Genomic DNA, 23,303 nt, shown 5'->3' with positions numbered 1-23,303 from the left:
GCTGTGGAGGATCTGTTGAACTGTACTTTGCATTTGTTCATTTTTCCTACAGTCACTGGAGTCCTTCCAGAACATTGTTTTTAATCAATATTCTGTTACATCTTTAGCTGACTTGCTTAGTACACTTGGTTAAAAAAAGTGACTGTCATAACATCCTCCCAAGTTGCCTCTAACTATTTCAATTATCTGAAGGGCATTTCATTTTAAAAACTTTTCAGAGCACTCATTGACGCGGTATGCCAAATATACTCCTCAAAAGTATTAATGACTCTTTAGGAATACACTTATTCCTTCACTTCAGCCTTCATCTTATAATAAACATATCTGATTTTGTCCAGCCAGGAAGTCTGAGTGAAGAATTTGTTTACCCTGTGAAGTCCAAATTGATGTAATTTTACTTACAAACCAGAAGATAATTCACCTTACAACCACGCTGAGAAAATCTTTTTGTTGTGTTTTCCATCTTTGCTAATTTGTTCTCTAAAGCTGCAATTGGTGCGACAGATTACAGAGCGACAAACTCCCCTCTTGTTTCCCGCTGCCCAAAGGCATATTCAAACCCCATAGTTTTAATCTACTACTTTGCTGAGATAATTTTCATAAATGTTTATAAAGCACATAGCTAGGATTTAGGAAGTAGAATCTCCAGCTGTACTTCTCAGTCATGCAGAGGATACAGTAGAAGTAACTGCATTAGAGACAGAAGTAATGATTGTTACAGGACGTTAAAAGGTGCACACAAAGAAGCAAGAACTACTTAGTAAAAGTGGACTGAATTGAATATTAACTCAATTTCAGGGGTTCAGGGGGTAGGTATTACATTTTGTGACTGTGGTTTCACAGTTTCTAAGGGTGCACATTATCTACAAAATCTGACATCATTAAAAAGGCGACACATCTCTTTGGTCTGCTCAGTAATCAGAGTCATTCTAATCACATGGCAGCAACTCAATACATTTACAGATCTAGACAAGGTCAAGATGACTTGCTTAAGTTCAAACTGAACATCAGAATGAGGATAAAAGGGGATTTAAGTGACTTTGAACGTAGCATGGTTGTCGGTCTGAGTATTTCTGAAACTGCTGATCTGCTGAGATTTTCACAGACAACCATCTCTAGAGTTTCCAGAGAATGGTCTGAAAAGAGAAAATACCCAGGGAGCAGTAGTCGTCTGGACCAGAATGTCTTATTGATGTCTAAGGTCAGAGGAGAATGGGCAGACTGGTTGGAGATGATCAAATAACCACTGGGGATGGACATTTCAAGTGATTTTTGAAGTCAACTAATCAGTTAAAACTGTTTTAGTTGATTAGTTGTGATGTCATAATGGCATAATCATTGCTGAAATAATAATAAATAAACTCTCCAAAGGGATTAATAAAGTATTTTCTATTCTATTCTAGTGGGTTCTATTAGCTTTATTGTACATTAGGTAGATGGAAAAGGAGGTGACATGCAGCAAAGGGCCACAGGCTGGGATTCAAACCTGGGCTGGCTGCATGAAGAAGCTGTGGCCTCTGTGAACAGCTGCTGTAGTGTCTGATTCTCAGCATTTCTTAATTGGAATTAATTAACTTTGCATAGATTAGGATTATATTTTGGTGCAGCTGTAAGCAGACTGCCAGTTGTTATAGTTGACTCAGCAAACTTAAGTTGGGGGCAAACAGGGACCTTATAGGGTATAGTATTGCATGCTTATATACCCTCAGGAGCTCTAAGGATTGGTTCATTTGGAGATTCAGGAGTGTTCTTTGAGGCATATAAAGTATATTCAGTGGGTTTTCTTTTTCGGCTCCAGAGACCTCACAAATTCCACATATCTGTTTAAGATGTCACTTTTTTCCTTGAGAGTATTTTTGTCACATTACTTGCTTAAAGTAATTCATTACAAAGCGGCAGCATGATCCAAAGAAGAAGATCGTCATATGATGAAGTCACCACAAAAAAAAAAAAAAAGGAAATGACAGAACAGCACCGAGAAGAAGGAAAGTTGTCAATTACACGATGGCTTCACAAAACTACAGAATGTTGTCATGGACAATAAACAGCAAATTAGCATCACGAACCAGAAAGAGGTTCACCACACAATGGAGCCACCTCATCGCAGAAACTACACTGCTCTACCAAGTGAGTGTTCAGTTATAAGAAAACCAGTCAGTCTGATGGTTTTTCTCCTGAAGAGCAACCTTTTTGTAACAGTTTAGTAAGTGTGCTGCTCTGTAGTAGTAAAGTTGAACAGATACAGCTTTTAAACTTCTGCCTCCAGACTGTGATCACAGCAGTTCCACCCCAAGGTTGCAGCTAGCTTCAGGGTTAACCTCCTTCACTTTACACAGCAGTGTGAAAGCAGACATTCAGCTTTGGATTGAGCTTTCAACCAGAGGACCTGTAGCATTTATTGCTGAAACCTGTAGTGAAAAAACTGCAACTTTGCCAACAAACATGAAGTTTCTTACACTTAACTTTATCTACTCCGATAGCAAGCCCAGCTTAAACATGCACTGCATGTCAAATGGGTCACTCAGGGATGGTGCTTCTCCTTATCTACCCATCTCTTTGTTCCCCTTTTTTTTTTTTTTATTTTACTTGTCATGTCCAGCATCAAGTGCTGAACAACACAGCCAAGAGGAGCTTTAAGGATATGAAGCCCCTCTTGATCATTAAAGATTATACTTTATTTTTAATTTGACTATTTTTACCATTCAGCAATAGCGGGTGGGGCGAAAAAGAAATAAGAGAGTAAACAGAAGACAAAACGAGAGTGAAGAGAATTCACCAGATAGCAAATAAAAGCATCAGCTGTTCAATCTAAACAGGAAAAAACAAACAACCTGTAATGAAACAGAGAACCACCTGCAACATGTTCAAGAAAAACAAAGCTAACAATCACTGGGAGCACCTATAAAAAGATATAAGCTAAAAAAAATCATGAATCATCAACAAAAACATCAACAACACAAAGTAAAAAACATGAACATGACTGTAGTTGTTGGAGATTAAACCCACAGGATGACAGTGACTGTCAGCATGCAGGTCAGTAAATGTGGGGGCAAAATAAGTGGCATGAGTAGTGATCTGTGATTGTGCAAATGTTACCAGACCACTGCAAAGATCAGAGGCAGACCAGGGGGCCCCAGGACCCTGGAAACCAGCCGCCACCCCAGAGCTTGTATCCCAGTCAGCCAACCACAGAGATGCCACACATCCACCCAGAGGCAGACAGAATGCAGGGCCCAGGGCCCCAGGAGCCTAGGAGTAACCCCCCTCAAAGCAGAGGTCCCGCCCAGTGCCCAGAAAGACCAGGCCCCATTGGATGGCCACCTAACACGGGTCAGCACCCATCCTGATGTCAAAGTCAGACACCCTGGGGACCGGGGCACAACCAACCAAATTTCCGGATCTCTGCACAATGAAACATAATTTTCCTTCCTCACTGTTAAAAATAAATCTTTTTGTGCTGTTTTTACTCATGAACTAATCAATTATTTTTGCACATCCCTATTATGCAGAATACCACACAACAAACAACACGTCCAACCTTAAAGCAGATGGGCTACAGCAGTAGGAGACCACACCGGGTGCCTCCTGTCAGCTAAGAACAGGAAACTGAAGCTACAATTCACACGACTCACCAGAACTGTACAATAAAAGATGGAAAAGCGTTGCCTGCTCTGATGAGTCTCCATTTCAGCTGCGACATTCAGATGGGAGGCTCAGAATTTAGTGGAAACATCATGAAAGCATGGATCAGTCCTACCTTGTAACAATCGTTCAGTCTGGTGGTGTAATGGTGTGGAGGATATTTTCTTAGCCCCTTAATCCAACTGAACATGGTTTAAAATCCACAGCCTACCTGAGTATTGTTGCTGACCAAAAATTAAAGCAGTTATGAAGGTAAAAAGGGGTCCAACCCATTACTAATTAAGTGGCCAATGAGTGTATATTGTTAAGGATATGCAAACTTTTGTGTCCTCCTGGCAGGGGCGTAGCACACAATTCTGGGCCCCATCTACCAATTATCTTGGCGGGCCCCTATATGGACTTGATCAGTGGTTCTCACGTATACTTTTCCCATGGTTTAAGACTAAGGTAATGAATATGATCTAAGTTTAACCTCTAAATGGCTTCTCTGACCATTTTCGTGGTTCATCTGGCAGACACTCTTATGCATGTTTCAGCCTCTCCATTTCTTCCCGTTCCACTTCTTTCCTTTTCTTAACCTCCTCATTACCTTCAGAGAAACCTTCACTTCCCATTTCTTCATTTTCAATCTGTATCTCACTCTCTGCCACAAGGAGGACAGACCACATACAAGCTAGATAAATAGAAGATTATCTCAACATGCTTACAGCATAAAATACAATAGAATAAAACTTTAGTGTTACTGAGATTATTTTATTTGAATCGGCTGCAGATGATTGATTGTAAACTGAATAACTTTACTGTCCAGCTCAGCTTGTCTCACATCCTCAGTCATCATGTGGGGCCGGTTGTTGAAATGTAATCAGATCGGATTTCGGTTATCTGAAAGGATCAAATCTTGAAAATGGGTTGTTCAAAAGGGAAATCTGGATTCCGAAATCCTCTTGGATCATATAATCCAGTCCTGTTGTTATCCGGATAAAACCGGGTTTTTCAAAACTTTTGAGAAGCATCCGGATAACTTTGATCCAAAAAAACAGGATAATTCTGATCCCAACGGATTTCAGGAAGAACAGCTGATCAAATAATAGAACTTTTTATTCAGCGTATAATAATAAAATGCTTATATTTGTATTTTGCACCTGACTAGTTTAACCATTATAGTGATAAAGTGGTTAACATAGGGACAAGCTCCTATTAAGCCTTTCAGGGTAGTAAAACAAAACGGTTAAAAAAAAAAAAAGTTAAAATAAAAACATGACATTTTAATGTCCCCACAAAATAAACCCCCAAAAACAAATCCAATAACAAACACAAATAAATATTCAATTCTTGTTATTCATCATTGCATAATCAGTAAAGAACCTGAAAAAAAAAAAAAAAAACATTTCTAACAACTGCATCCCTCCACACACCCCGTCCATCCGTCATTCTGACAGAATGACAGGTTGGGCCGGTACCTCAACATGGGGCAACGGTGCATCATTAACTTTGTCAGAGAGCAGGAGATTCCGCCTGGTCGTACTGTCATGCAGGACAATATATGCACGTATTATGTTACATGCTTCCGGGGGTTCCACTCACAAAACATGCAAACCGTCTCTTCTACCTGTTGTTCTTCACATGGCCGGCAGCGCACATTGATTTGCATGCTGGAAATCCAGATTTTCCTGAAAAACAGGATTTTGGATCAGAGTGATCCAATCCTATTTTGCTTTGAACAACCGGCCGGTGGACATGATGATAGACCTGTGTCTGAAACTGAGGACCATGTGGTTCATGATGTAAATCTTTGCTCATACTGATGTTACAATATTAAAGTGGTGCTGAAAGTTTCAATATATACGATTGTTATGCAATAAATAATTTGCTAGGCTACACCGACAAACACATGAGTCATGTTTAGTATTGTACCTCCTGTTTGACCATAAACTTGTTCTACCTCTGTATCTTATAGAATGCAAGCTGGACAACTTTCTGATTCACATTCACTTATTTTACTGGTAATGCACTAAATTAAGTAATTCAGTAATAATAATAAGACAGCCCTTTTTTCCATTTTTCCAGGTTAGATATTTTTTATAAGGCATTGACTCAAAAGCACCAGCAGTAGGGATTATAACAACACTGACTTCAGTGTTGCCCTAAAGTTGAAAAATTCTCCTTCTGTTTTATTTTATTAATGAAAGAAATTTTAGGAGATCATTTGTTATAAATGTTACAGACTTTGGGGTCAGTTTTTCAGAAACACGATGACGACTTCATAATCCTGAAATTACAACGACTCCATTGACACCAAATATGTCATGACTGATCACTGGGAAAGGGCTAAAATATCGATACAAAGTGGAATTGATTGTTATCTCGGGGTTTGTAACTTCAAATGATTTGCGATAATAACTGAATTTCTGATAGTGAATAATCTGTGTTGTTGCCAAATGAAACGTGTTGCCAACAGACAACTGCTGCGGATATCAGCTCAAACTGTGTGTTAGTTCAGGTGCTGCTCACCTCTCTCTTTATAAGAAATCAATAAGAAGCTGCTGCCCCTCACATTTTCTTATCCTGTTTTTTTCTCTCCCTTTTTTTGTTGTCTAGACTTCACTTAATTTGGGAAATACATGACTTTCTCCTCTGGCTGTGTCCGTGGGGTGAACACTGGTGCAGGTGTGGACCATTTTTGGAAGCATTTTTTCTGTTTGAGCCAGTGTTAGATAAAAAGTTAATGATATTCCTGCTCAGAACTCGCTTGTTTACAACCAGAGAGATTACCCGAGGGCTCCAACTTCTCATGCTATCGTCAAAGAAATAACATAAAACTACTTTATTCATACCCTGAAGGAAACTGTAAAGCAAATCAAAGTCTTAGCATCTCTTCTCAGCACATGCAAAAATAAGACATTTAACTAATATTGTCAAAATAGGTAAATATCACAGCAAAAGAGAGCTGCTGACCTTATGATGAAATCACTGGAGTCGATAAGGCCCCCGTAATGGGACCCCCTTAGGTTCCCAGAGTTTCCCACCACAGCACAGCTCCTGCAGCGCTCAGGACTGGCGTCCATGTAAAGCTCCTCACCAGGGACGACTTGGAACAGTTCCTCCACCACTTCGCTGAAGTTGGCCGGCTGCGTTTCCGACTGCAACCACTGGTGACAAAGCAGAAACAGGCCTCAGAGAGCACCATGGCCCCAGGACAACTCTAAGTAGAAGTGATTGTACATGAGCAGCAAAGCTGGAGACACTGAGCATATTTATGCTGAAACCTCAGGGACGGTTTAGCTCCATCTGTGGGGGCTCCTTCGGCTTGGCTTCTTTTTTCCTGGCTTTGAACTCAAAGGAGATGGCACCTAAATGCAGTGAAGTGTGTGCACTGTGCTGACACGAACCGTGACACTCAACTGATTCACAAAGTTCTGCTACAACGTCTCATGAGTTTTAAAGCAGAGTCTTAGTGAGTCATGGTTTCAATAAAATTTGGGAGACCTTTCCACAAACTCAGAAAGGACTGGGCTATATTTGCTGCAATTTATACGTTCGAATCGCACAGTGCCTGTGTTTCAAGCCAGTCAAGATTATTTCTCAAAGCAGACAATAATCTCTCCTTTACATAAATTACATTTGACAGTGCACCTTTTAAGCTTTGACAGCTCAGTGGAGTAAATATCTAGAGTACACGTGGGGGTCATGCCTTTGCCTTAGAGCAGAGTGGGCTGAACCATCTGGCGAGGCTGCGGTTGATATGTGACACCTCCCTCATCAGGCTCTCCATTCGAAGCATTTTCCGAAATGAATAGTGACAGGAGGCAACCTTGCAGTAATTTTTCTATTCTTGTCTGTAATTAGACTTCATGTGACGTGAATGTGGAAATAACTAAGGCGCTGGATGCCTTCCAGACAAACGTGGAGTAATTCTGTGATGTAATTAAATAATAGGCTATCAGAGATTATTTTTACTGTAATCATGGAGTGCACAAACAGTACAGAATATGCTGATTTAGTTAAAGTAATAAAAAGCTGGTGGGAATTATCAACACAGATAGCATGTTGGCATCAATTCTAATTTCCAGGAAAGCAGATTTAAACAAGCGCTTCTTCATAAAACCCTTAACCAGACACTGGATCTATAAGCCCAGGTTTATTGTTTTTTGTTTTGTGTGTTTTATGATCCCTGCAGATAACTGCCCCGATGTAAGCGGCTTTATATCTATTGATATATTTCTAGTGGAGATAAAATGGAGTTTTATATGTGGAAACTTCAGTTAATAACAGTAAAAACCAGGCTTACCGGTTTCTTCCAAACAGCTGTCAGACAGTGACACAGCAATCATACAAGTGACAAAATTCATTTTGAAAGTGGACACAGGAGGTCCACCACTGACCTTAGTCTCAGCTGCTGTTCAAGTGCACTGTAAAATCTAACAAGTTTGCTTCACTAGAAAAATGTACAAACTTGACTCAAAAAATCAAGTGACTCAGTACAATTAACTAGAATAATCTGAGTTTGAAGAACTTGATCAATCTGAGTTTGCTGTAAGTAAATGAGGTTGAAAAAACTTGATGCGATTAATCAAACACAAGTTACAAATTTTTTTTATTTAGTACACACATATATGTTCTTGCTTTGCAGCAGGAACTTTGGGGCGTGGTTTTTGCTAAAAGGATACAGTGGGATAGGGTGGACTGTATAATCATATTGAACTTAAATGCAAACTTTTTCTTGAGAAGTGTTTACCCAGTTGAGATCACACCTAGTGCAAACATTGCAGTGCAAACTTAACTTATAGTTTTTTTAAACAATGGCTCATTTTCTCAGGGATGCACGTTTAGGTGTCCCAACAGTTTTCAGAACAATACCCTCTCCATGACGACATCCTGCCATGTAGTGTTGAAACTCTTACTGAAAAAAAAGTAAATAACTTGTAGATGTAAATTTTGTTTTTTCGCTATTGTAATATAATGCAGTTTCGTAATTTTGATGGAGAAAACAGTGTTTTTTTTTGTTTGTTTTGTTCACAGTATTTTGTGTTTAACTAACTTTTACATTTGACAGCATCTCACAGTTTACTGATTTGTTTTCACTACATGTCAGTGAGATGCAGTGTATGTGTATATATTTAATTCAGTCGTCCACTGAAATAATAAGAATAAAAAAATAGCTTTTTGGTGCAAATACTGTGTGATTAAAATGTGATTAATCAAGATTAGTTAATTACAAAGCCTGTAATTAATTAGATACATTTCCTAGCTGAATCCCACCCCTATACACACACACACACACACACACACATATATATATATATATATATATATATATATATATGTTTAGTGCTCACAAAAGAACTTCAGTACTTAGGTAATCTATTAACTTTTTTTTTCTCAGCCCTTTTATTCTGTTGCTGGCATCAGATTCTACAATTTTTTATATTATGTAAAAACACTGAAGTTGGTCAGTGGAGACTCAGAAAATCATTCTTTGCTCTTGCTTTGAACAAAGCTTTAAGAAACTAAATATCAAAAATTACCATTGTGAAAACTTCACAATCTGTCATGTCTGTCCACAGGTTAAAAAACAGAGAGACATTTTAACAGCTTACTTATTATCAAGGTACTGTACATCTCACTTGTTTAAGTTTTACATTTCTGGAGTTGTTGCTTTTGCAACTTTTATTATCACTCTTTATTATGATGAAAAAATTGAAGTACAGTAGATAAGGTAGAAATATAAAAAAAGTGTGATTATTAGTTGTATCTAAATATTATGGTAAGTACATACTATGTTTTACTCTGAAACATAATAAATGGTTCAGTGCAAGTAAAATAAAGTGCAAGTAAATAAAAAAACGGTAGTTTCTATTTAAAACAAACTAGTGTAGTTTCTAGTCTATAGTCACCATCATATAAGGTTATACGTGGAGATAATAATAAATAGTAAGAAGAGGAAGAAGAAAAAATACAATGTGCCATAAAAATGTAAAAATACACTGTATTTTGAGAACACTGCCCAGAGCAAGATATTGTCTCTACCAGTATGTGTCTATCTCACAGTATATCCTGCTGCCACCTCATCCCCAGGTAAGTGACACATATTCACCTGTTGATGTTATGTAAAAGACAATGTGACTCATCCGTCCAGACCACCTACTTCCATTCCTCCAATGTGCTGTACTGAAACTCCTTTCCTATTGTGGGTTATTTTGGTAGTAAACAAGATTCAGCATGGGCACTCTGATCTGTGTCTGCATTCAGCAATCCGCAATGCATCAAGGGTTTTTAGCAAAACGTGCTAATGAAGTCCCTCTTTGGGGTCTGACTACTGGCAAGCCTTTGCTGACAGTTGCCATGTAAGTCAGTAATGTACTGAGCCCCAGCTAAATGTCATTCTAAGAAGGTAATCTCCGTCATTCACTTCACCTGTCTGCAGCTTTGATGTTGTGAATCATCTATGCACACACAAATAAAATTTACATAAACAGTTTAAACAGTACATCAGCCATCGCGCTTCACCAGCGTCATGGTAACGGGGACTTGAATTGAGTATTTCCAGTCAGCTGTTAATATTTCCTGTCAGTGTTAAATTGATTAGACAAATAATTTTCTATAATCAATAAGCACCTAGTGATCTGCTTACTGTTTTTAAAGAGAGCAATTAAAAGCAGAGAAATTTTCTGTTAAGTACTTATTTTATACTATAATTACTTTAACTTGACCTCACTTCTATAGCCTACATACTTGCACTCCTGTGTGCACAGGGGTTTTTATATTTTTATATTAGTTTTATATATATATATACACACACACACATATATATATGTGTGTGTGTGTGTGTGTGTATAGCTGCAAGAACAAAAAAAAGGTTTGTTTTGGTCTTGTCAATTCATACTCCAGCTTCGTCTGCAACATGGTGGGGGTTACAGTGGTGGGTGTCTGTGTGTTTATGTGCAATGTACAATTGACCCAATGATTTCATACTTAAGAAACTTCTTTCATGGCAGCGTGAGGTCTTGCACACAGCAGTGTCCGGGTCTTCATTCACTACGTGTTGTGTTCATTTTCGTACTTTCTCACAACCTTGATCAGCTGTTAATTTAGACTACATTCAGCTTCACATCTGCAGAAATGCGGAAGCAAAAGCTTTCTACTTCACACTTTTCCGTGTTAACTACATCCACCTTAATTGTCCGACCAATCACATAATATTTCTCAGAGTCACACAATAAGAAAGTTCTGCTTGGCTGATGTGTTGAGAACAAGCCGCAAGATTGTCTGCAAGAACAAAATGATATAATTTAGTTCTTGTGGCCTCAAGAACAAGACAAAAGTTCTCACATCTTGCAGAGCATGTATCAAGTTTTACTACTAAAACGTTCTGTTACTACTGTATGCAGCGGTTACAAATCAGAAACATCTCATAAATTCTTTTAATTCTGTTTTTATTATTATGACTTGTTATATTTGTTCTTTTTTGTTATGAAGCATTTTGTGATTTTAATCTGTAAAACGTGCTATATGAATAATTTTTACTTACTACAAGAGGATGGAAGTTATTTTAAAAACAACAAAAGGCAGCAAGTGAAGAAGTCTCTGGACGGTTCACAGCACACAGCAAACAAAGCTGCCACCCAAGGTGATAAAATAAACAAAACGGATGAATGAATAAACACACAACGCTGACAAATAAATGCTATTCTATGAATTTAAGAAACATCAAGAATCTCATGGAAAATAAAAAGGTATATAACCTGAAAGTGGACTATTTTTAGGGCGCCTCCCTAGAGTCTCAGGTGAATTTTCAGGGGAATTGAGCTTCACTTACTTACCCCTTAATTCAAGTCTGGCAATATACTACTTCCACATATTCTGTATGTGGTTCAATGAAAAAAAAAAGTTATTGACATGTCAGAAACAAACAAACTAATATTAGATTTTCAGTTACAATAATGGTATGCTGTGACACCCCAATAATTTGCTTTTATCGTACTGTCACAATCTCATACTCACACCTAAAACTCCTATAAATCTCTTTTTCAGTTTTAATTTAAATCTTTATTTCTAGTCCACTGGACTAGAAATGTTCTCCTGAGTTCAGAAATCTGATCATTTTAAATTTTCTTGAAACATGTTGGTGGGAGGGATGTCGCTTTGGTGATGATGATCTTAAGACAGTAGACTCAGTTGCAAAATTAAGTTTCCTTAATTTTCTATATGAGCTTAATCCAGTCCAGGCTTGCAGGGGTCTGAAGTCTATCCAATTTCTATCAGATAAGAAGCTGGGTACACAGTTATGACACAATCCTATAACCACATCTCTTGAGTCTTACCTGCCACCACTTAAAGGTCTCATCAGAGAGAATGCTGTTCTCTCTGGTCATCAGAGGGTGGATGGACTGATTGAAGCGCTCAGCGAACCATGGGTCATCCTCCAGCTCTGCGATACATTGTTGACAGGCGCATGGGCCTTTGGAGAAAAAACTGTCCGAAAGCCGAAATGCATACTTGAAGAAATAGAGCGAGGGGTCTCGTAAAGTGTAGCTAAACAGGAATGTTGTAAAGGTAATGACGCACAACAGGAGCGCAAAAGTCCTGAAAGTCCTTCGCTTGAGTAGAGACATTTCTTTTTCTCACAGTCAAAATTAGTTGGTGGGAAACTTTGGGAGTACAGCACACGAAAATAGCATCATGATGAATTTAGAGTCTCAAAGAGGTGAGGAAAAAAGCAGTCCTTCCAACCACATGGTGCAAGTGGCTCACCCTGGTGTCCTTACTTTTTACACAGCAGAAGATTTGGTACATAAATGTCCTCAATGGAAGCCATACATGTAGTTTCTTAGCAGGTTCATCAACATCAATGGATGGTAAATCCACTCTGTGTCTCTGTCTGTTCCTGGTTAATCAGTACAACTGGCTCCTCAGATGTTGACTTTGCAAGGTCACTGGCTGATGTGTCATCCACTCATTACTGATCCACCTAAAAGCAAATAAAAGGATATTTTTAAACACGCATACTGGGTAAAGCTCTGTTTTACATTTTGCACCAATAGTAAAGTTAATTCTGCAATTCTAAGTGTTCTAGCTGTACAGTACTAACAGTCCTACATGTAACATAACATATTTTGTGAAACGTAATTCATGTCTGGGGTTGCTGAGTTAATTTTTTGCTGGACACGTCTGAGTAGCTTTTTATATTATATTTATATATTTATATTATATATTATATTTGCTCAGCTTCAGCGCTGACCTCCTGAGTTGAAAAGTCTGCCATCTGGTCAGCCACCGGGCCGACCTCCTGAACTTTGTCGTGAGGCCTGTTTTGGTCTGGTCTGTTTTGGCCTGTTTAGATCACCTGGTCTGATTTCTCTTTCACTTCACCTGTTCCTCATTACTCCCTCTGTGTATATTTGCCCCTTGGTTTTCAGTTGTCTTTGTCATGCCCTTATGTTTACCCATGTCGTGCCTTGGTTCCTGTTTTGAGTGCCGGAATAAACCTTGTTCAACAGCATTGTTCTGCATCCTGCCTTTACTGTCTGCATTTGGGTCCTCACTTCTGCCACCGTTGTGACAGAAAGTAATGGATTACTGGTTAAATCTATGAAAAAAAAAAAAAAAAAAAAATATATAAATAAATAAATAAATAAATAAATAAATTCAGTTTGAAGAACCATCCTGTTGCCCTAAAGTAGTACTTTGCATGCAATATACTTACAATATATTTACAATATGTTTACAGTTAAAAGTAAAGGATAAAAAATGCATCCATGACTTTACATTTATTAAAAACTAGGCCTTTAAAGGTGTTATATAACACTTTGATATCACTCTGAACACGTCTGATGGAGCTCTTGGGCTACATCTGTCAAGGTGTAAAAAACCGCTTGTTTAAATACATTTACCGCAGAGCTACTATAGACCCTATAGAATTATTCAGAAACATGTTAGTAACAAAAATCCCAGAATAAAATGGAGCAACAGAAAGTGTTTTTTTTTTTTTTTTTGTCAGACCTTGGCTTTTCATGACTTGCAGACCTCCTGGGGTGTCATTTCCAGCATGAAAAGGCCACCTCTGCCTTTGTACGGGGCCTGGGTATCATTCTGATGTGCAGCTGTGTTTGGGATTCCAGTAATACTTCTATATTTAGGTAACAGCAGAGCCACACTGGAGATTAAATGATATCATCCCCACACAGAGTGAGAAAATATCTGAAAAATGAACCCCAGAAAACCCGCTACCTGCCCTTCGTTTTTCACAATTTGGGAGTGAGCCGTGGGTCCAGACGATTTGTGGGAAACTCTATTACTTGAGAGAAAGGCTGCAGGTTTTTCCTGATTAGAAATTGATCAGGTCATTCAAATTCCACCCTAGGGGGAAAGTAAAAGAGGATTGGGTTTAAGACTGACTGAGAAAGACTGCACAGCGACACAGCTTGCCTGTTGATGGAGCAGAAAAACAAACCATACAGCTGTTTATCAGCTTCACTGACACAGGCCATTGCACAGGAAGGCTTATAAGTGATCCTGTTTTCTGTGTAAGGCTTTGTCAGTACACATTTGCATACAGCCCAAGGTTATTTATTGTCTAAGATAGCAAATTTGACAAAGGTACCAAGGGGACATCTATAATAGACATTTCAATGAACAAGAGACTGTTGACTCCACTCGGTTTGATCCCTCTGGTGTTCAGGGTCCAGCTAAATGGGAAAATATATTCTCAAACAGGTGGCGACTCCCCGCTTTTGACAACAAGCCGACCATCATCTTGTTCCCTGACCTTGTCCCACTGAAGGCTGGCAACTCTGCGCTGATCAAAGATTGCCAAGCTGAGACAGCAAAGCGTCTGTTCACACTTCAGAGATGAGAGCGAGAGGAGGTTTAGGAGACAGCAGGGAAAAAAGTGCACAAGCTGTGATTTTCGCCCTAATCTTCACTTTTGAGAAGTCATCAACTTTGCAGGGAGTAGTTATAGTAAAGTATTTCCAGTTTGTGTTCTGTGGAAATTGTTTTTCTCCCTGACTTACTTCTGCTACTTGTGAGCAATTTAAAAAAATCAAATTCTGCAGTTTTGAAGGCTCCTATATATTCTTAAGGGAGGTATCTGGGCTGTGCTGGGAGTCCACACTTATTGAGTTGACCAAGCCGCTCAGTGTGGATTAACTTCCAAAACGAATGCAACAGCAACTGAACATGTCAGTGTCACATGTAAGCAGAGTCATTTCTACATAAAAGTCATAACACCATCAGACTCATACTAATTCAACGTTGTCATATTAAAGATGGAAGTTGCAACAACACAAGTAAAATATACAAAAATAAACTGAATTAAATTCTATTAAAACTTTACACAAGCACTAACTGTCTACTTTATTGAGTCCACCTGTTTAATTGCTTGTTAACACAAATAACTAATTAGCCAATCACATGGCAGCATCTCAGTGTATTTAGTAATGTAGACATGATCAAGGTGACTTGTTAAAGTTCAAACAAAGCATCAGACAGTCACTTCTGAAATTTGTGATGTTGTACATCCTTTCAGTTTTGTCCAATTACAGCCACTTTAATGCATCTTTGACAAATCTCAGTGCTTCTCTGCATGACCTTATACACATATGCCATCAAACGTACATTTGCGTTTCTGATTAATAACCTGCAGATGTGCGGGGGAAAATGTGTCGCCTCTGCGGTGTGAAACTGACATTTTGCTCAACTGGTTGAACGACCGCCCCACATACAGAGACCATAGCCCCTTGAAGCAGCAAGAGCAAGATTCAATTCCTGGCTGGGGGCTTGTTGCTGCATGCCACCCCCTTTTTCACCCCTTTTACTTGTCACTACTGTTTAAGTATTGCAAATAGTGGTACAGCTTCTACTTAAAGGACTGTTATCACTTCTAGCCTGAAAAAAACGTGATGAATCACTAATATGACAGATTATATAAAGACTGTCAAATATTTCATTCAGATTCTGTTCTTGTCATATCTGACGGTGGAAAAATATCCAGGGAAATGAGAGGGGAAATCAGTTATTCCCATCCTCAATTTCTCATAAACTGACTAGGAAATGAGTATTGAGCTGTTGCAGGCAGGAACAAAGAGGTGCTTCATAAGAATTATTTTTTTTTGCTCAATGACACTGTGTACTCTTATGTATGGATGATTTTTAATGTGTGACATATAAAATGAATGGAAACATTAAATGTTGAGATGGTCTATAATACTAAATTACAACCATGTGTGACACATTAACTAACAGCCAGAGACATTTCCTGTATGCATCATGTTGCATAGAATATCTACCATGCTAGCTGGCTAACAGCAGTTCATATGTAAATTTATTCTGTGCCTTACACAAGTGAGGTGAATAACATGTATGTAACCTCCAGTCTGCCTTCAGTCCAACACAAGATGACAACAATGCTTAACACAATATGATTTTAACCACTTTTCATCATGCTGAGAGACACATGAGTAAATGAAACAGGAATTGGGTTGAAGCACTTGGGAAGCAACCACAGCACTGCAGGACGACCAGGAGAACACACAGATGAGGGTTTGTTTGATTTGCCTTAACACACTCTTCCTGCATACATATTATAATGTTATGCTTCCAGCACATCATCATGCATGTTGGTTTTTAAGCCATTTCGACACTATTGCAGCATCTACCTGTGTTTCTAAAGTACATTACGCAACCTTCCAGTCATTACTAAAACAAAAATATGTTCATTATATTGAAAAAAATCTCTGTGCTATCTAATAGAAACAGCTGTATCCTCTCTTAGTTGTGTTTGTATTGAACTTCTGTTCCACTAAGGATCAGGATCATAGCCCAAACATTTAAGATGCACTTCAGTGGTAAAAATCCTAGTTGGAATAAATATATTATTAAAATGCAGGATTCTGTAAAAAAATTTTTTTGTTTTATTGTATCGTGTCACATTTTATGTGTTTTTAAAAAATGAGAACACATTCCCCTGTTTGTGAGGAGAGCAGCACCTTGACAGGTGACAGCGGAAAAAGTCGAAACCTTTTTTATGACTGAGGCTGCATTGTGCATCTGTCATTGTTAGTGACCCCATTGTGTAGCCAGAGTGGCCTCTTAAAATGAATGATGGGACTCTGTTTTCATTCAGGGCGAAAGCCGTTCTAAACATGGCATAAAGAGGAAAAACTTACATAATGGAAATCTCAGTCTGAATGACAAACAGCCATTACTGTCACAGACAGAAAACGTCTGCAGGCATATATTTCATTTCTGAAAAACGGATTGAGGGTCACCAAATGTAAAACCTAAGCAGCTTAATGGCTCAATTTCTTAACATGAAGGGTATAATGATGGTGCTATAAGTAAGAGAACCTGAATCACAGCCATCAACAACATTCAGGATCTGACACAGAAGCAGGCTGGATGAATAAGAGGAGATTTTAAAGGCAACTGAGACAAAATCCAGAGGGATTTTCTGCGAAATCTCGGCTCCATAACTAATAATATCACTCGCGGCATAAAAAAAAAAAAAAAAAAAAAGCACCATACTTTACATTTGATGGGATTACATCTCTGAGTCTCAATGCTCTACTCTCTAACTTTGATGGAAAGAATTTCATTTGAACAGATATTGAGTCTCAGCTCAGTGCCTTATGTTAATGGAATGGGAGGGGTGCTTATGTTTCCTGCTCAACTGCAAAAAGAGGATTCCAGGTGCAATGAGGGGTAGAAAGGTGTGGGCGAAGTCTGCTGACATGACCTGAATTAAAGAAACATCTCAGTGGTCAGATCACAAATTGCTTTATAATGCGAAGAAACAGAAGATAGCTTTTCTTTAAAAAAAAAACAAAACTAAGCACAACATATTACTATTGCTTGTGCGGCCTTCAAAATGCAAGCATGCAAATTCCAGTTTTTTTTAAAGTTATGCTATTACTGGGAAATTACAGGGTTCTCACAAGGCTGGAAATATTATATGACCCCCTGGCATTATGCCACCCTTTAAAAATTCAGTGAATCAAGCAGGAGTTGCTAAATGCATGCAAAATACGGCAATTTATCAAGCTCCTGACATTTTAAAGTTGAAAACATTTGTAGCACAACAACAATGTGTCATTTATGCATTTTAACATTGTATGGGGAACATGCTTTTCAAGCTATTGATGTTCACAGGGTCTGATTGAAATTTGTGATGCATTCTCACGGAGGTTATCAAAACAAAATTTGTACATTGTAGTCAATCCCACTTACACTATTTTGTTGTTTTATACTAATACAGCACCATTGATCTACAGCCAGAAAACAGTCCCAAGAATTATTTATTTATTTTTTTTATTTCTGTGCACACATCCATTAATGTTTCCACTGGAAACATCACTGGAAGCTTAGCTAAGCTTATTACTGCAATAAATAAATAAATAAATAAAAATATTATTATTATTATTATTATTATTGTTATTGTTATTGTTATTATTATTATTATTATTATTATTATTATTATTATTATTATTATAAAATAATAGAAACATAATAAAACAGTTAATTTCTTGGACCAGAATCAGAAACTTCTTGGAGTCTTGTCAACTGCCATTGCAGTGAAAATGCTAAAATGTAATGCAGTAGCATTTGCATTACTTTAAGTCACTCCTTTACATCTGCTTATTATTGTTGTTGTCTCTGTGCCAACACACACTGCATACTGACATAACCATATTCATAAAATAACTATGTTCATCATATATATATATATATATATATATATATATAATTATTTTTCTTTTTCTTCTATCACATGGCAAGGCAGGTCTGAAATTGTGACTTTAAAGAGTTATGGCGAATTCATACCAGGATAATTCGGGTGACCCGGTTCGATTAGGCAGGGAATTCAGAAAATTTTAACACCTTTGTTGGTTTGGTTGCTTTCACACTGCGCTTTACTCAAGTCTCAACCATGTCACGCAGTTACAACAGCCAGGATAGTCTGTGGCACTCAGTTCGACTGGGTGGGGAATTCCAAAATTGTTGGTGTTGGATAGTTTTCACACAGCACTCGACCATGTCACATGGTTACAACAGCGGCTTCCTAGGGGGTTGGATTAGCCAAGATAACCGCTGACCAAGAGGAAAGAAAAGGAAAAATCTGGTTCCTTGATTACCACTAAACAATGGAGCAACAAGAAAGACCTCTGGTTTTCAAGCTGAACAGAATCCGCTTCTTAAGTCTGCACCACAATTTGAATGCACATTCACTGTACTCCAAACGGACTAGACTATCTCTAGAAGTGGACCAAACAGTGCCAGTGTGTGAATGTACCCTTCGCTTAAGACAGTCACTCGTCATTGAAAAAAGTCCTAAACAGCTACATCTATTAACCAAATCATCAAGTTAGCAAAACTGAGTCAAGGCTACGATGGAGCCTAAACAGTGGATGCCTTTGTGCCAGGCTAAGCTAACTGCAAGTTTTATGATTAATCAAAATAGCCATAAAAATAGCATCATTTTCCCTGTTTAAATCTTCACCAAAAGATCAATAATCATTCCAAAACTATCTTCTTCTTTATCTCCAGTTGAAATAACTGTCATGAGGCAAATGTAAATTAGAAATTACTGTGGTTAGTTTACATTTTTGTTGACAATAACAAGATATAAAGGCACTACTCCTATTCTGTCAGCCTAGAGTTTGAGCATCTGCTTCTACAGTATCAGAAACAATAGCAATAAAGCAAACAGTAAACCCATCACAGCATGAGTCAACAACCTTAAAATAAGCTGTCGTTCCTTCTTTGGAGAAATTCCTGTGAAAACAAGCATCCCACAGCTGCATGGCCACAGTTGAAGCCTGTCTTTGTTCTTGTTTCTACTTAGATTTTGATTTATGTAAGTAGTGACATTAGCCTGATTACCTTAGAGTAACATTTGTTTCTGTGCTTCTTTAGTGATAGTCTTCTGCATTTAAAATAACTCTGGTGAACCTCATTTATTTTCCCTGCAGCCACAGATTATTTATCTAATTTTATTATCATGAAATTACATTATCTACTCATTTAGATTTTCTCTCATCCACTGATTACTGCAGAAACTCATTTGTCACGTCCTTCATACCCAACCATGTGCCTGTGATTGCCTGAGGTAATAAAGTTTTTCCTGGTGTGTTGACTCCCTGTGAAGCTGCCTTATTCACTTCAGCCTTCTGTCACTGAATGCAAACACAATGCACTGCAGTTTGTGATAAACCCTCACACTATGTTTCAGAGTAATTCCCTCAGCTCAGTTTTACCGTTGCAAATGCTTTAATATATTTTTTTCCTCTGTTTGCCCCTATAAGTGAATGTTTGGATAAACCAGCTGAACCCCTTCCATCTGACAGCATCCCACTCTTTCTGTGTTTTTATATATAATCATCAGACTTGAATGTTTTTTATTTTCTTTTTTAATGGCCAAACCAATTCAAGTTTCCTTGTCTACCCAATATCTGAAATCCTCTTTAGGTTTTAAAACCTTTGGATATTTGAACATTTCCATTTTCATTAAAACTGACATTTGTAATGTTTATGCAAAGAAAAAGAGTAAGAAATGACTGACCCTCTGTAAGATAAATAACAGTTAGAACTTATTTTATTCCATTACGGCCTGTTGCAGGTATCACATCTCACATAAATAAAGCCCTTTGCTAAGGCTGAAAATAATTGTGATTTTAAGGATGACAATCTGATAGTCATACCTCCAAAAAACCTTAAACAAATATCACATTTATGGTTAATTTAGCTGTTAGTTTTATTAGCCCCATGATCAACTGAATATCAGTTTCTTTTGCATTTTGTCACTTTTCTTTTTCTTTTTTTAATCACAAACTTTTCCATGCCAAGAGCCAAAACTCCCACGCTAGCTTTTTGGTATGAACAGATTATTTGCAGTTAAACATAAGCAGATGGCATCATTTTTAGCTCATGAATTTTATTAGAGGCAGACAGATAACAAAAGAGAGAAATTAGTTTTATCCTAAATTAACAAAGAGCTGTATTTTTTTGTTTTGTTTGTTTTTGTAAATATAACTCTTCTTCTCATAGGCAGGATTATTTTTGTGCATTTTACCACTGTGCATGTGATCTCATACCCATCCATCCATTGTCCACTGCTTATCTGGGGTCGGGTCGCTGGCTCTAACAGGAACTGTTCAACCTCGCTCACCAGCTCAGGCTGCATCCCTGCCAGAGAGGTGACGTTCCACGTCCCTAGGGCTCACTTCTGCAGCCGAGGATCCGGTCACCACCCGTCACCACCCAACACCGCCCAACTCACATCGCACCCAACCTTCATGGCCCCTCCTGAAGTTGGTGAGCCCACAGGAGGGGGCCCATGTCACCTTTCGGCCGAGTCCAACCCGCAGGAGCAGTGACCTGCATACGAACTAGGAAACTTGGCTCCAGCATTGTTTTTTTAAATCATAGGGATCTACTGAGCCCCACTTTGTCTGGTCCATGACCTACAAACCTGTTAGTCATGAGTGACTCTACCAGGAGCATGAAGCCCCAAAGAACATAGTTCCTAAGCTCAGTGGGACACACAAACTCTCCACCATGATAAGGTGGTGGCACAGAGAGGGGATGATTTAATACCTTATTGTAGACTAACTAAAATCAACAATGCTTCTTGGCAAATGGCAGAAAGCCTGCTTATTTCTCTTGCTACATTTGTAAGGAATATTAAGTTTGATGGATGAGTAGCTGAGTTTAGCATGTAGGTTCTGCCCATGAAAAACTTGCCAAATCTTCTCTGCTGATGCCAAATAGCCGATTCTGCTGATGACTCTTGTTTTCAGTTCCTGGTACTCCAGATGCTGACAATCAAGTGCCTGTTATGAATCCTACTACACCGTTTAGTTGGGATTGTCAAACTGTGCAGGAGAAACAAAGAACACTATGCTGGACTGATAAGCTAACAGTTGTTGGGGGAGGTAGTGTGGTGGTGTAGTGTAGCATCTCCCTTGCTAGAAAAACAAGGTTTGTCATCAATGGAGGCAATCTTAGTGCAGAGAGATACTGACATGAGATTTTTGCCACCAGTGCCAATCCTATATTTCCACAGTCGGGGACCTTCAAGATGACAATGCTCACCCCACAGAAAAGGTATATCACAGACTACATCCAGAGCAAAGAGGACGCGATGGCCTGCCTACAGTCCTGAGCTAAACCCCACTAAACACTTGTGGGATCAGCTTGGAAGTGCTGTTTATGCCAGAGACATCAACACAACCAAATTGGCTGATTGGTGACAAATGCTGGTGGAAGAATGAGATGCCACCCCACAGCAGTGTGTGACCAAGCTGGTGACCAGCATGAATAGGAGGTGCCAGGATGTTATGGCTGTGTATGGCTCTCCCACATGCTACTGAGGTCCTGTTTATTTAATTAATACATTGTTAAATTAACCAATATGTCTTTTTTTTTTAAATTCAATCGTCCAATAAATGACACCAAACAAGAATCAATAGCAGAGTAAGCTGTTTGGCATATTTGGTTAGTTTTTTATGGGGACAACCCACATAGTCAACTCTTCTGCTCATCCCATAAATGGATTTTCCTGACAAATGAGGCCCCCGTTTAGAAGGGAAAAAAACAAGCTTTCCAGTGCTATAAGATGTATTTCCAAGAAGCATTGTTACAACAAAGAAATAATCCACCAAACACAAATTTCCTCACTTTTTTGTGGTTAGTTTATATTCTGCTGTCGTTAGAGGGAATGACTTTAGTATTATGAGCAGTACACATACAGATTTGAAGACTGAATCATGAGAAATAATTCAGCCCTGCTTTATGCATTTTTCACCCAGGAATGACAAAATACATAAATATGGAAATGAAACCTACAACATTATTTACCACACACGATATGAGGTACACTGGCACAGTTTGTACAAAGCGATTGCTCTTCCCAGCTCAGCGTAAGCCAGATGATGGCTCTCAGATTGGAAAAGCTGCAGGTGGAGTAAAACCACACTTTGTTAGAGGGAGCTGCAGATCAGCTCTTCCTTGAAAATGGACTTTGAAGTTTACCCCCAAATGAAAAAATCTCCAACCATTTAGCATGCATTCAAATGCTTTTTCTTGCACTTTGGCTGATAGCACGGTGGAGAGACTGAAAAGCAGCTCTGATTATTTATGTGGGCTGTCAAGCTCATTCTCTGTCCAGAAAGAGACGTCTGTCTCATTAATCATTAACAAAGCAAATGTGGGAGGATGTACGATGCCTCTGATGGAATGAAATGGGAATTTGCCACCACTAAATGCACTTTCCCATGATAGCCTGGAACCCCCTCCCCCCAAACCCCCGGCTTTCCTATGTTTCTATCTCTATTTTTAATGATGGGCTTTTGCAAGCAGACAAACGTTTTTTAGTACTAATACTGATAGCTTGGTGCAGACTGGATGAGAATGCAAAACAGGCTTGAGTATTAATGTATTTTGTCCACAAACCTCTCCATCCAAAATGCAATGTCTGCCCTAGAAATCATAAGCAAGGTTTGGGAAAAGATATGGAAGCCTAAAGTGAACTAAACCTGTCTAGTTTTGTTGACATAAAAATGCCTGCCATGATAGCGATCATTCTCTGTCTTATGTTTTTGATCAAAGAAGGTTTAAAGCTCAAGGACACATTTTCTTCTTTATGTGACATTAGGAGGCACAGA

The 23,303-nt window shown here is 38.5% G+C and overlaps 1 protein-coding gene across 1 annotated transcript in view; it reads right to left on the bottom strand.

The window, feature by feature from the left end:
• LOC121656546 (CMP-N-acetylneuraminate-beta-galactosamide-alpha-2,3-sialyltransferase 1-like) overlaps window positions 1-23,303 on the bottom strand; it is a 57,426-nt gene that overhangs the window by 30,972 nt on the left and 3,151 nt on the right. Inside the window, exons 2-3 of the mRNA XM_042011589.1 lie at window positions 11,964-12,610; window positions 6,598-6,791 (exon numbers count right to left, since the gene is read on the bottom strand). Of these exons, the coding sequence (XP_041867523.1) occupies window positions 6,598-6,791; window positions 11,964-12,254 (485 nt within the window). The 5' untranslated portion in view covers window positions 12,255-12,610. The remainder of the gene's footprint in view (window positions 1-6,597; window positions 6,792-11,963; window positions 12,611-23,303) is intronic.

The sequence above is a fragment of the Melanotaenia boesemani genome, chromosome 17 (genome assembly GCF_017639745.1).
Source record: "Melanotaenia boesemani isolate fMelBoe1 chromosome 17, fMelBoe1.pri, whole genome shotgun sequence".
Taxonomy (NCBI): domain Eukaryota; kingdom Metazoa; phylum Chordata; class Actinopteri; order Atheriniformes; family Melanotaeniidae; genus Melanotaenia; species Melanotaenia boesemani.
Note: the sequence above shows the minus strand (reverse complement) of the source record. Positions and strands in the feature narration are given on the sequence as shown.